Below are 15,289 nucleotides of genomic sequence, written 5' to 3' on the forward strand. Positions count from 1 at the left end.
ATAGCTCCTACTATATGTACCATAAAGCTGCACAGACCCAACCCATTCCCAGCCAGTATAACCCCACACCAAACAGTGTAAGATTATCGGGTAGATCTTATGTATCAGGCGTATGCACAGTCATATGCTGCTAAATAAAACCCTCCCGTCGCCCACGGTGCAACCTGCTCTGTGGCGGATGCTTTTCCTCAGTGACGCTGCGTGGCTGCATCAGCGCGCGGTCACAACGCGACACTTGGGAGAGACGTTTTTTTCCACTGCCGTTATCATCACACTGGGTCCACATCGCACGGTACAGAATGGAGACCAAACCGGTCATCACCTGCCTTAAAACCCTCCTCATCGTGTATTCCTTCGTATTTTGGGTACGTAAATATTCAGTATTTGTGTTTAATTTTTTTTATTTTTTGGTTGTTGTTTTTTTTTTACATAACGCTGTGTTTTTTTTGTTGCGCGCGCTGATAAAAGGGTGGACGGACGCAGCATCATCGACGAAATCACGCCGTTATTTGAGCAGAAATCATCCACAGAGTCAGGTTTACGCCACCTCTTTTACATTTTAGTCGTACATTTGCCTCCTGCTGCTCCGTAGCTTCATATATAGGTTTTATTTTTGGCTCTGGGGCGTTAGTGGTATCAGTACATAGCGCACATAGCATCATGGTTGTTAGCGCGGTGGATGGATGTTAACATCACCGCAACCATTTCACTCGTGTTTGTTCCAACACAACACACATACAGGCCTGCTTTGCTTTGATAAGGCCCCTTTACAACACATTTTACCACCTATACTGCATTTAGGCTCGTTTCCACAGACCTCACGCCCCTATTTCTAGCTGCTTATTAGGATAATACACAATAAATAAACAATATAGAGAATAGCCTGCTGCAGTAAATGCCTGCCATTGGCTTAAATGTGCAGTAAACTGAGACTACACTTGTGTTGATATATTTTTAGTCTGTCCTTTATGGTGGTGTTTTGTTATACTGAGCCTGCTATAATAAAACCAATCTCATTTATAGTACTAGTAATGAGATTGATGATGATTGTTGGCCCAAAGCTGTATTTTAATTTATGTAAATCTACAAAAGTGCACTCATTCTCCACATGTTTGCATTGCAAGTATTGCTTCTTGTCTTCAGGATTCAGGAAGTTATTATCCGATGAATTTCTTTGGGATTAATTCAAGGAGTGATGGAGTCTAACTATCATTGGTGTTGGATGTGCATTTGTTTACATTGCGATTACCAGTTGAATTCACTCATATCAAAGTGCAAACCATTCTTTTTGGATCTGAAACAACACATTAGTTAATGCAAACTTGTATATAGAAGTCACAAGTAGTGCCAGTTTAGTAGTGTTCTCGCCAAAGTGTGAATATATTCCATGGGTTAAGGTTCAGCTCTAACTGATTTCACTGGTCTATAAGTAAAATGTCCCCAGGTTTGAGTCATTAATAAACTAAAAAATAAGTAAAAAAGGCTTGTTGGCTGTAGTTTCCAAGATACAGTCTTGGGTCAGAATTGAAAATCTGAGAATTAATGAGCAAATGGGTATTACTTAAAAGAAATTTTTGTCTTAGAGCTACCAGATCTACTTCTGCACATTACAATTCATTCACTTTACAAGTTCTTTCTAGCAGAAGATTTGTATCTACTGTATAAATGTACATAAACCAATATGTATTTGTAATAACACTTTATCATATACATTTAAAACATCAGTTAACCAGCACTTTTGTCATTTGTTTCCCAATTAATCTTATTAAAGTGTGTTAGATTTAACACATTTAGTCTCCAAGGCACATCATTTCTAAAAAAAAAAAAAAAAAAAAAAAAAAATTGTAGTCCAGTGTTGTCCATTAAGACAGTTGTCCAGCCAGATAAGTAGTGGGTAGTATGTTAAAGGAATTTATCTGCTTATAATATGATGAGTTCTCTCTCTCCTCTACCCTCTCTCACCCTGAACAGAAGGAAGTGAAACCAGCTTCATCACTGCTTCTTAGTTTCTTAGCTTCTTAACAATCCCCCAAACTTTACAGAACTGAAACCAGCCTTTCAGCTGAGTATATCCATGTAGAAAAGCTGACCTGTGTGACTCCCAGCACCGTGCCCCATGTGTCGGTGTTAGGGGATATGAACTTTTATATTTAGTCAGGATTGGATGGTCTCTTCGCACTCCCTTACATCTACAGCATCAGGTTTCAGATGTCTGAAGTGCAGAAGCGGCTCATAGCGCTAGTGCTGCTGCTCAGCCTGGAGGGTGAAGCAGAGAGAGGGAGTTGGTGAAGTGACGGAGCTGCCTCGATGTCAGGCCCTGGCCTCACTGTCATCAGCTTGTTCAATAATGTCTGTATAAAGAGTGAATGGTGGTATCATCATACTAAAAACGCGGGATGGTTAAATGCAGAGCAGGTGGTGGAGGCTGTGTCATGTCCTTGCCAGCATATTTTATCATCGGACCTTCTGTTTCTTTATTAGAGTATGGGAGGAGGGAAGAGGGCTGACCTGTTTTAAACCCTGCGCTGTAACCAGGGTGGCTTGTCCTGGCATTGAATTTCAAACAAAACGTGTAGGGGGGCTGCTCAGCACCACGGAGCAGAAGAAGGGGGCCCGAAGCTGTTTGGAATTCAGTAACAGACACACAGTCTAGATAAACCCCTCCTCCCCTCCTCCACCTCTTCCTTAGACTTGATTTCCCTGTTGGCTTTAAAATGAACACTTAGCATTGACAAGTTGATTATGTATTTGTATGCAACAGCAGCTCTAAGGCGGAGAGACATTTTGTCACTGATGTAGGCCATAAACAGTGAGTACATCGTCATCGAGAGGACTGTTCTCTGGAATGACAGTCTGCTCTTGCTTTTGGAATTGGTGTTAATAGTATGTGCCATTACTGAGGAATCAAACGCTGCGTCCTTCACTTTAACTGCAACAGATGAAAAGGAGAGATCCTGCCCACTGCACTAAACATTACATTATGTTAATTGTGCATTCTGTTTTGTCAATTATTTGATTTGCTGTCTCTATACAATGGAGATATAAGTAAGTGATACTGTATTAGTTGTTTTGCTATGGATAACTAGGTCTAAATTGTGAGTTTTATTGGCTAAAATTTAATGTGAACCTCAGAAATATCATTGTTAATGATTATTCTCAGAATTTGCCTCTGTTCAGGCAAACAGCTGTTGTCGGGCATTATGTTTTTATATTGCCCACAGGGCTTTTGCTATTCTGAATTTTTTTTTTGTAGATGATTAATTGTGAAAATTACTGCAAATATCTTTTTTCTGTTCATTTGCTCATTTTTGCCAGTAAGTGATTTATTAGGGATACACTGCTTCTGGGCCAGTACTTAAAATTACAATTTGGCTTATAGGTGATACTGATGTTTTTTTCATTTCTTTCTGTCATTTTTCTATTTTATTTTAAATTATCTTTATCCAGATAAGGATACGCTGATAAATAGGTCATATAATGTGATTACTCACAAAGATTTGTTGCAATTTGACTTACAGTACATCGTTTATTGATCAAACATGGTCATTTGATAATTTGCTTATACTGTTTTTCAAGCAACCATGTAACAAAATCTAAAATATTAGCCTAAAGACTTTTTGTTTGGTTTTCAGAGGGCTTAGGTGAGGGTTAGGGTTAGGGAGTAAGAAAATAAAAAAAGACATTTTGCAATACAAATAGCCAATATAATGTCAAATCCTTTTGATCAATTACTGTCACCACATTTGTGTACAAAAGTTTAGAAAAGCTCCAACAGATAATGAAGAATAATGCCTAAAAACCTAAACATAACTTCCGAAATATGTCCAATGGGATGAACTGAACAAATTACATGCAGGAAAAGTAATTTCTGTTAGTTTTGATGACTTCCAAATTGCTTTTGGGTTTTGAGTTAATGTACAGAAAAGGTGAGATAAGGACCAGTACTTCAATTGTACTTAATAAAGTGACCAAACAAAAGCCTGTTATAGTATCAGAGCATGGGGTTTGTTATGAGCACTAGACTGTACTTTTATAGTTTGTTTTTTGGTAAATGTCCAAGATCAAGACAATACTGGACAATTCCACGCACCCACTCCATGATGTGTTGGTCAGTCACAGGAGCACGTTCAGTGAGAGAGTGATACCACCCAAATGTACCACTGTACCGCACACGCACACACACTGTTTCAATTGTACTTATCATTAAAACTGTGTTTGATTACAGCACTTTTAAAACTCACGGTGATACTCCTCATTTCGGTCCGAATGCACATACGCGCTCCGCTCAATGTGGCATTGTGAATGATTTGATATTGAAAATGGTCAAATAAGCTCCACTATGACCTGTCCAACTCCTTTTTTTCCCACTCAAAAAAACACTCAGGAATCAATAGGAGAATTGATAAGGAATTGGACTGGTAAGCCGAATTGACAATGGCATTGATATTGATAAAATCTTATCAATTCCCACCCCGTATGCAGATATCTCTTATGGCCATAAGGTGCCATCTTTAAAGCACATTTCTATGTTTGATGTTTACACGCTAATATTTTAATGTTTCTGCCAATAGAATGTACATTGTGCATGTTATTTTAGTAGTTTGGGGGGGGGGTGTTTGGGTTTGTTTTTTTGTTTTTTTTCAACATACAACGTGGTTAAATTATTTGTATTGTGCTTTTTGAACATTTTGAGCACATTTCAACAATGCCGCGATAATAATGATAACTGTGATAATTTTGGTCACAATAACCATGACATGAAATTTTCATATTGTTACATCTCTAGCGCGTGTGTGGGTTTTTTTCCTGGTACTTTAATTATACTTGCATGGAGCAACTGTAACACGCAATAACTTCCCCCGGGATTAATAAAGTATTCTGATTCTGATTTATCTGTGGGCTAGGTGTTGGTGGTAAAAGTGTTCAGTGGTCTTTTAAGTCTGTATATTATGCAGAGTCTTTGTGGTTTGTGCCAGACTTTATGCACAAAAACTCCATCCATGTGATATTTAGCTCTTTTCATACGTCAGAGTTCATTGTCTTGTCTCGGCTGGTCACAGTCCTTCTGCTGTTTGCAATTATACTGTTCAATTTTATTATCTTGGTGTTACCTGTGTATGTCCCTCTTGTTATTATGTTGTGTAGAAAGCAAAGGGTGGTCCAGGTGATTAATACATTGCTGTTAAAAGAGATTTGCGACAATGAAATACATGAACATAATGTTAAACAATAATAATAATATGAACAGCTTTATATATTCAGTTTATATCATCATATTCCACAGCCTTTAAATAAACCCAGTTAGGGATCTAGTTGAAAGCAAACACTCCTTCATGTCTGGTTAGTGTGGAAGCAGGAATTTTGTTGCTAGTATGTTTACTGTGTCATATTGTTATGGGCGTAATATGTCAGTTTGTGTTTACTGTTTGTTTTCACTGCCCCCAAATGATCAAGAAATAGCTATTCAATACGGTACATGTTACTTATTTTCTTGCTTGTTAGTTTCAGTGAATTTGTAAAGATTGCACCAGTCTTTGTGGTTTTTAAGGAGAAATAATGAAATTTTACAGGCTCCATTTACATAATGGTAGCCACAAGTATGTGTTAAATAAAGTAGCACAATAGTTTTAAATGTATATTTTGTGTTTTGTGCTATTAATAGAACTAAACCATTGTGTCTGTTTACTGTCATCTCCCCCTGAGCTAAAACGTATTGCATGCTACAGTATTGAACTGATATGGAAATCTAGTCACTGGTCTCAATCTCTCTTTTTTATGATCTTCTCCACAGTGGTTAAGTCTTTAGAACTCTATATGACATTGTTTAAGTACTTTAACCAGCTTTACAGCAGTCCAAAGACAGGCAGGCCAGAGGCTGGTGATTTGTCAAGGCATAAAACCTTTGCCCAATTATTCTGTGCACACCCTGTCAACAGGGCAAAGTGTAAATGTTGTTAAAAGAGTCATTAACTCACAGAGTTATGGGCTACAGTCACAGAGACCATGGCAGCCTGCGTTTATGTCCTGAAATCTGTTTATGAGCTGAATTCTGTCAATGTCATTTTTATGTAGCCTTGTATGAGATATACCGTAGGCTTCAGGATATTGTTGACTAAGAAGAAAAAGACAAAAAATGACTGGTTCAAAAGTTTTAGGCTGCACAAAGACACTGTGTGCAGACGGCTTCCTCTCTAGTCAGAGGCCTGTACAGCAGTACGGCAAACAGCCTCTTATTGGAAGGAAAGGGGTCCATGTGGAAAGTTGGCCCTCACTAGCAACAGATCATCAGCAGCCGTTCCACACCCTGCTCGCTTTCAGATGCCAGTAAGACATACCCAGCTGAGACACACGCCGTTTCAGCTGCCTCGTACAACACACTCTTTTATCTCCAGCCTTCATTTGAAATGCTAAGAGAGGCGCAACAGGAGGAAGCGTCTCGCCTCGGATCAAAGAGCTTCTTTGATTTGTCCCCTTTCTTTTCCTCTCTTTCTGTGTGTGTGAGTGCACCCATATTCATAGAGCAGGTGATCGCTATCCCATACTCCAGATAAATTTGTGTCTTCTGTCTCCCGTCTCCTCCTCCTTACTCTAATTGCTCTCCTTTCTTGTTCCACCTTGATCTTCTTTCGCCTCCTCCCCCTCACCACGCTGAAAAAATACAGCTATTGTAATATTGCAGAATTGCAAAGATAAAGGCTTGTCCCCTCCTTTCATTCTGTTTCCTGCACTCTCTCTGTTACCTTCACCTGTGCAATCCCCACCCTCTAGATAACAGGAGCTATCCTGCTGGCAGTTGGAGTATGGGGGAAGTTGATGCTGGGCCCGTACATCTCTCTGATAGCTGATAACTCCACCAATGCTCCGTATGTCCTCATCGGCACCGGGACCGTCATCATTGTTTTTGGTCTGTTTGGATGCTTCGCCACCTGCAGAGGAAGCCCATGGATGCTGAAGCTGGTGAGGGACTGTGTGTTTGAGGTTGTGGTGTTCAGTTACAGCTGGGAGTGACAGGAGTGTTATAGATGCTGATTAATTTGCCTCAGGTCACATGATAAAAGGAATAATGGCCGACCTCTGTTCAGTTGAGAGGATCAGAAATCCAGTAGATGCCGCAGGGCACTTTGTTCAGTTAATGGCAGTCAAGTGTGTGTGTTTGAGTGTATGTGTGTGTGCAAGTGTAAGCAAATGATGCACACATAAAACAGTGTTACAATGTAAACTATCCAAATCTCTTTCCTCTTCCTCTGTTCTTTGTAGTATGCCATGTTTCTGTCCCTGGTGTTCCTCGCTGAGTTGGTGGCTGGGATCTCTGGATTTGTGTTTCGCCATGAGGTCTGTGCACAGTTCACCACAAAACAACCATTTAAAGTCCAATAACAAATTTGCATAGATTGACCTTGGAAAGTTTGCATGTATGATTTTCAGTGCATATTTGTATGCTGCAGATAAAGGGAACCTTTCACAGGACATACACTGATGCAGTCCTGAACTACAATGCTGAGGATGAAGCTAGCCTCGCTGTTGACAACTTACAGCGCAAGGTAAATGTTTGAACACACCGAGAAAGAATGCAAAGGATAACGTAGGCAACAACCATTATCCATATTTATACACTGTGCAGTTTTCTTATTGTCAGCCAATCCCCAGAGAGAACAAAACCAGTAATGTTTTCATCTACTAACAAGCATTTCCTTTGCAGCCAAAACCTGATGCACCGTTGCTAATCTGTAGTGTTGTCCAAAAAATATTAAAAGCACATCAGTGAGCCATACTATTGGATAAAATGAACTGTGGTTTATTTTGACTCAGTCTCACATTGTGCAAACATGTATTAAGCTGCAACTGAAAATATTCCTTAACAAATTCATTATTTACTCCTGTTTGAGAAGTGTATGCTATAAAAATGTCCAGCTGTCTAATCCCATTACTTTCCAAAAAATGGACCAATACAAGGCCAACGTTTCTGTGCCGAGTAAGAATAAACAGGCTTACGGCTTAGTGTGGCAGTGTAGTTAAGTCAGGAAGAGACTTAAATATATAAACAATATTTAATGTTTATTTTTTAATTCAAATTCTTTATTTCTATAAATACTTATGTAAATACCAAATTTCTTATTTTTACCTCCGCCAAGGAGGTTATGTTTTTGCCAGGGTTTGTTTGTTTGTTTGTCTGTCTGTTTGTTTGTTTGTCTGTCCGTTAGTGTGCAACATAACTCAAAAAGTTATGGACAGATTTGGATGAAATTTTCAGGGTTTGTTGGAAATGGGATGAGGAAGAAATGATTAAATTTTGGTGGTGATCGGGGGTGGGGGGGCCCACGAGGGGGGGCCACTGATCATTAGTGTGCAACATAACTCAAAAAGTTATGGACAGATTTGGATGAAATTTTCAGGGTTTGTTGGAAATGGGATAAGGAAGAAATGATTAAATTTTGGTGGTGATAGGGGGTGGGGGGGCCCACGGGGGGGGGGCCACTGATCAGCCTTGGCGGAGGTCTGCGCTCTCCGAGTGCTTCTAGTTCTCTTTATATTTTTCATTTTCACACATGTGGTTTTTCTACCTGTCTAACTGAAATTTCCCCATGGTGGGATAAATAAAGTTGTATCTTATCTTATCTTATCTTAACCTAAAAATTGTCGGTCTTAGTCCTGTTGGATTGGTTGACAGTTTAAAAAAATGAATAACCTCTGCATTATTTTTTAATTTCCCTAATGCCCACTTGTATGTTCATGTTTAGCTGCGTTGCTGTGGAGTGTATAACTACACCAGTTGGTTTGCCAGCGTGTATTACACAACCAAAGGTATTCCTGAGAGCTGCTGCTTTGACTCATCTGACTGCAGACCAGAGGACCTCCACAATGCAACTGTTGCCCCAAGCAAGGTTTATCACCAGGTCAGTGTGCTGGAAAGTTTGTCTGTTTCTTGCCTGTCTTTTGCACAAGTACATGAATAGTCACAGTGAATAAATAGCTGTACTGACAACTAACATGTCCTCATGTGCTATTTTCCTTCTCCATACACTAATATTTGACTCAGATTCTCTCCAAAACATCCATCTTGCCCTTAATCTGTACATATAACCTCTCCCTGTCCCTTCTGAGAACTAACCTGCCCCCTGTGTTTCAGGGATGCTATGAGCTTGTCACTTCATTCATGGAAACCAACATGGCTATTATTGCGGGAGTGACGTTTGGGATTGCCTTCTCACAGGTAAGACTTTAAAAAGTACAATTTTGTGAATGACACATCTAAAAAAAGTGTGGTGGTAAATATTTTTGGCATCACTAGGTTTCGTAATGGGTCATTGGCAGGAGGTATTTTTAAAATATTTTTACACCCATTACTTTTTTTGATGTTTAGATTCTTTTTATACTGGTGCAGTATACATTTTATGTCAGTATTGCACTGCATCACCCCAAAAAAGTGACACACAATAACTCATTGGGCCACATTTAGCTTTACTCATACCATGAATTCACGATATATGTCACAACATTTATTTACACCCATAGATGCATTAGTTTTAGGCCAAGATCTTGTATTGATGATGGAAGAGTCAGACCACTGTGTAAAGTCTTCTCCATCACATCCCAAAGATTCTCAATGGGCTTCAGGTCCACAGAGCATGACATAAGTACATTCTATAATGTACTTATGTCATGTTCTGTTCTAGAACAAAGGGATGTCATGTCCTGTTTTAGAATGTAATTTGTGGTGGCCAATCCAAACTATATTCAGGTCATCAGGTGACCTCATTTTATGGACACCTAACATTGCTGAACCTACACTTGACAAACTGAATCAATCCCAGATCATAACACTGCCCCCACAGGCTTGTACTGTAGGCACTAGGCATGATGGGTAATCACTTCTTCTGCCTCTCTTATCACCCTAATGTGGCCACAGGGTCAAGATGGACTCAGACCACATAACCTTTTTCCACTGAGACACAGTCCAATCTTTATGCTTTCTATCAAACTGATGGTTGTTAACCCTATAAAACTATTTGTATCATATTTGCTACACCAGGTTCTGAGACCTTTGTCTTATCAACAAGATCAATGCTTTCCCTAAAAAACTTGTTGTATGTGAGTCGATACATGTTTTCTGCCCCCCTGGTGAATTATCATCCCACTGCAGCCAGTGGAAAGAATGTATTAATTTTTTTTAACCTTTTCAACATGGCTGTTAATGTTAAATCATTCATCACACATTTTGAAGGAATGTCTTTGGTAATTTTCAAAAAGTTACGTTAAGAACATGTATATGGTTATTTGGTTGAAAATTTAAAAATATTGAAATTACAGTGCTATTCAAGGGAAATTTTAAAAAAGGCTGTAAAAACTTTTATGTAAAAAAGCAAAAAAAACTTCCTGTGATGTTCTGTATTTTCAAAATGTTTCTAGTAAAAGTTATTTTTGTATCTAAAGTTAACATTGTTGAACAAAAAGTTGCCAAAAGCGCCCAATGTATTGAATGCAATACAAAAGATATATCATAAACAAAAACATATGGTAAAAGTTTTGTTTGGATTATGTTAAAAAGGGCTAAGAAACATTTAAATCCTAAAAAATACGAATTTTGTTTCTAGTTTTAGTGGGCCAGGTTTTACAGAGTTAAAGAAACAAGAAGCTACTGCATCAGTAAGGGTTACAGAACATGTTGCATCTGGAACATATTCATCACTGCTGTAATTATCTGATGCAAAACCAAATAATTTAGTTAAATCCAGATTTTGAGGGGTTTTTTGGCCTTTTTTCACCAGTATATATTGACTGACTTCCAGGACTACTTCAGTCAGTATTCTCTTCCCCTTCTGTTATCGTCGTGTTATCATTTTCAAAGCCTGGCTCAGTGTTAGCTGAGGGGGAGTTACCATTTTACAACAGGAGATTATGTTGGTTGAACAGGATTGTGAGAGAACCACTGACTTATAAATGAAATAAGAGAAAACCCCATGCTGTTTTTCTTTCAGCTCATTGGCATGTTGTTGGCCTGCTGTCTGTCCAGGATCATCACAGCCAATCAGTATGAGATGGTGTAGCTGATGTGATGTGGCAGGTGAGAGACAGTCGAAAACGCACACACACATACACACATACACAGATTGTCTTAATCATTCAAAACTGATTTCGTCTTTATTTGGTTTGTCTTGTTTTTTTTCTTTAGGGAGATGAAGAGAAGAAAAGACAAAGAGCCTTGACCCAACTAGAGTAAATTCCCACAACAGTACCACATGTCAAAATTGGAATTTACCTCCCTCCGTCTCTCTGCCTGTGATCTTAATGTAATATCTTAATGTATCTTACTGTAAAGCACCATTCCTTGGCTCACTGCTGTTGCGTCAAAGCTTTCTATACTACACATTACACTGCTGCATAATGTAGAAGTCGCTCCTAATCACATATCTGAGATCAGCACAGCTTACAGTAAGCAGTTTTCTGAATTAACCGCTGCACTGGAGTCAGATAGGTGATTGGGAGCAACTTAGCTTAACAGTTGGTTGCAGCATGCTCCACTGACCATCAACAGAAGGTCACTGCACATCTTTGTACAGAATGACATGACTAAAGCTTGAAAGTAATACTTTAATAGATAGTTTTAGTTTTGCATTTGACTTTGCTATTGCTCACCATTGTATATTCCTATGGTTGTGATATTTTGTGAACTGATTATGTGTACTGAGGATGAAATCTTAAGTTCTTTTTGAGAAATAAGGAAACTATCAGTTGAAAAGAAAGGGAAAGATTATTTTTACCTATTGACAAGGCATGGTATTTTTTGTATGAAATATTTAATTTAACTCAATGCCAGATCAGCTAAAACTGTAATTCACTAGTTAAAAGCTTATAAAGTTTTAAAACCAATTCCAAATTCCTCTTAAATAATAATGGTCCACTTTTTCTTGTTTCCACTTTAAGGTCAGATATAGAACAACTTTGCTGCATTGTACACTAGCAGGCCCTGATTTAAGCCTCAGTTACCGTTGAGGTGTCAATATGCTTCACACTGTGTGCAGGAGTTTGCACAAAAGTTCTCAACAGGTTTAAAGGAGTTCAGTGCAGAAATGATATTCTAAACTAGGGGAAGTACAAGGTACGAGGGGAAATACAACACACCCACGGCTACAATCAGTGAATTGACACTAAGCCTCCACAGACTGTATGGTTAATACCTCTGTTAGCTCTGGTTTTACACAGGAAACAGCCACAGTAAAACCACAGTATGTGTTGGCAGTCGCTACACTAAAAGAAGATGACAGTTGAGGTGTCGTCAACAAACTTCATTTTTGTATTTGGCAGCTTGTGCCTAGTGGTGAAAACATCAGCCATGCTATGATTATTTACACTTTCTTTAACTATGAAAGTTGTTTTTAACCAGTTGGCATCCTCAATTCATTAGTGGAATTAGTTACCAACACCACCAGAGACCACCAGAGTGACTCGCTACTCTCTCTAGTGGTCACATCGAGCCGCAGCTGTGAGTAAATTTGGTTCATATCGACAGTAATTGCCCATGACATCTTTGACTTAACTTCTTCTCTAAACACTCAGTGATAATTTAAAGTAACTGTGGAATATTTTAAAGCAGGAACACTGGATACAGGTCCCTTTAAAAGCAAAAAAAATATTTGGTTGTCTATGTAACTACTTATACTTCATGATGCAATTAGTCACACATGTAGAAAGTGACACAACTGTCAACAAATTTGAGGGGGGAAAAATCCAAATTAACGACTTAACATGAGTTCTCAAGTCTACACTATGCACAGCATTGTGTAAAATGAGCATGCTTGTTGGGAAAATAAGAATTTTCAGTTCAAAGGAGTGAAGGCTGTCAAGCAATTGGAGTAAACCATTTGCAGCATACTGATACCTTGATGTTTAGTCATTTTCCATCACCAGATACTAAAACACTCAGTGCTCTACTGCCTGTCTGGTTAGTCAAGATACCAAATACAGCAATGTCAGAATTAAGAGCATCTTAACCCCACAGGACAATGTGCAGCAGTGATACATGTGTTCCTGACATCTGTTTGGTGTTGTTACATGAGTCACAAGAATGCAGAGTGTATTAAAGTTGAAAGTTCTTATCAGAAGCAGTCAGAAAAGTGGTGCTCTAGGAAAAAATTACTTGGGACGTAAATTGTTCTAATCTAACGGAAAACAATATCAACTGTTGGCTACAGTGAGAGAAGCACAGTCAACATTTAGAGATGCACAGGACTCTAACAGTGTTCATGTAGTATTTACAGTAATTTCTGTAGTGCATCAACATGACATCATCTTCATCTGTAGATATGTATTGGATATGTAATTTATATGATGTAATGTTTCTCATTCTAATACACTAATCAGTATAAATGTTGTGTCACAGTTATGATTCTGCACATTGTGCTGTTAATCTGTATTTGTTCAATAGTTTATAGGAAACTCGCACTGGAAAATAGTTGTGGCCAATGTTCTGTTGAGAGTAATGTGCAATTTGTAACTGTTTCAATTTAGCTGTATATTTATTCTGGTTTGGTTGGCATTCATCAAGTTTTTTTCTTTATTCTACTGTCTTTTTAAGTTTGTTAATCCCTTGTATGAGCAAGTGTGTGCGTGAGTGTGTGTGAAAGCGAACATGATTTTGTGGCTCTTGTTTTATTCAATTTTGGTCAGTATTTGGTTGTGGCTTTTAGAAATATAATGCTTTTTGAAGCTGTAAATTTATTTGGTGAATGTATGTTTTCAACACCCTGACACTTACTTTTGCTCCCCAAACTGATATTGTCCTGTAAATACTAAATTGTAATATCATCCAGCTTACACATGGGGTCACCAGACTCTCAAAAAGAAACTGTACCATGCTGTCTACTATTGACTAAGTCACCATCAGTGGTCTTATTATCAATAAATATACAGAATAACACTTTTGTTTGGTGTAATTGTGCTTTAGATATGCAGATATACAGTCACACCCATTAGTATGTATATTTTAAATTGTTTGCAATGTGGAGGGCTTAAAACAGCATGGCGGAATAACTTTAGAAAAGGTATTCCAAGGCATGTTGACAATAGCCTTAATGGTATGGATGAAGATGTGTGTTGTAGGGTGTACTTCTAAATATAGACATGAAGTAGCAGTGAATGCAGGGCAGGGAAATTCATGTGAGGTATGCTGCTGAGTTCTTTATTAATTTGGTGTGGGACAACTGAAAACAAGGGGCTTGTCGATCCAGAAATAGACATGCTTTTTTTAAAAGGTGCCAATTAACAGAGCACCACATGTCGGGGCGCCTGGAAGCAGCTCAGAGAAGCCAAAAACAAAGAAACCCAGATGACATTGTTAAAGTCATCTAAGTGACTCCACTGCTCTGTCCTTTAACATGCATATACATAAAACATATTAATCTTCGAAGACCTAAAACACTCCCAATCACTTTTGAACCACTAAATGTAGGAAGATATTGAAATATTTCAGGTAAAATGCAGTTTCTCAGCTTTTCCATGGCATCAGATATGACTCATTTGGACGTTCAGAGGCTCCATAGTGAACACAGAAACACCGTCAATGATTCATGCCAAACGGCAGTGGTTGTAGACACATGTTTTTCCATTCAGTAAATGATATATTTTGCTGGGGGTTTTTTTTGTTTTTTTTCAGCTATAAACCTTTGAATTTACTCTGATCACTGTCAATTAAATGTCGGCTAGAACATACCTGCTTTGCACTGAAAAAATTTAAGATGCAAATTGTAATCTGATAAATTAGTTAGGAAATGTTAGATATCGAGAAAACTTTATGTGAATAGTGAAGTGCATCTACAGGCATTTTCTATTCCAACATCCAAGAGACAAAAGAGGTAGACTTACTCAAATTAGAAATATCCACATGTATGTTTTAGCTTCTAGTATGTCTAAAATTACTGAACCAATGGATTCTATAGTGAATAATAACAAAGTGCAGGCTGAGCTTAAGTTTGGTTGTATTGCTACTGTTATATAAAAACATAAAATCCACCTGATCCAGCCTCTAAAGGTGTGTGTTGTCAGAACAATAGGAAGGAGAGGAGTCCCATTGGTCCACTTCTGCTTAAGAAAAGATGAAGTACGATGGCAGCTTTGAGCGCTGAATAGACAATACCAAGTGGCCAATTATCTGGCAACCGAAAGCGTCCAGAAACCAGAAACGCTATGCTAATTCAATGATCACAACCTGGCCTCTGAAAGTAACAGCTGGCACTTTTTTTTCAGCAAACGTAAAGCACAATACTACAAGTTTAACCCTGTCAGAAATCCATTT

At 38.4% G+C, this 15,289-nt stretch overlaps 1 protein-coding gene across 1 annotated transcript; it reads left to right on the plus strand.

Moving 5' to 3' along the window:
* Window positions 1–209: 209 nt before the first annotated feature.
* On the plus strand, window positions 210–13,915 carry tspan7 (tetraspanin 7). The gene is made up of 8 exons (XM_030124662.1): window positions 210–365; window positions 6,769–6,957; window positions 7,258–7,332; window positions 7,446–7,541; window positions 8,739–8,894; window positions 9,128–9,211; window positions 10,977–11,062; window positions 11,171–13,915. Exons 1-7 carry the CDS (start codon window positions 300–302, stop codon window positions 11,043–11,045), a joined length of 735 nt encoding a protein of 244 aa, XP_029980522.1. The 5' UTR covers window positions 210–299; the 3' UTR covers window positions 11,046–11,062; window positions 11,171–13,915.
* Window positions 13,916–15,289: the final 1,374 nt, after the last annotated feature.

The sequence above is a fragment of the Sphaeramia orbicularis genome, chromosome 21, assembly GCF_902148855.1.
Source record: "Sphaeramia orbicularis chromosome 21, fSphaOr1.1, whole genome shotgun sequence".
Lineage (NCBI taxonomy): Eukaryota > Metazoa > Chordata > Actinopteri > Kurtiformes > Apogonidae > Sphaeramia > Sphaeramia orbicularis.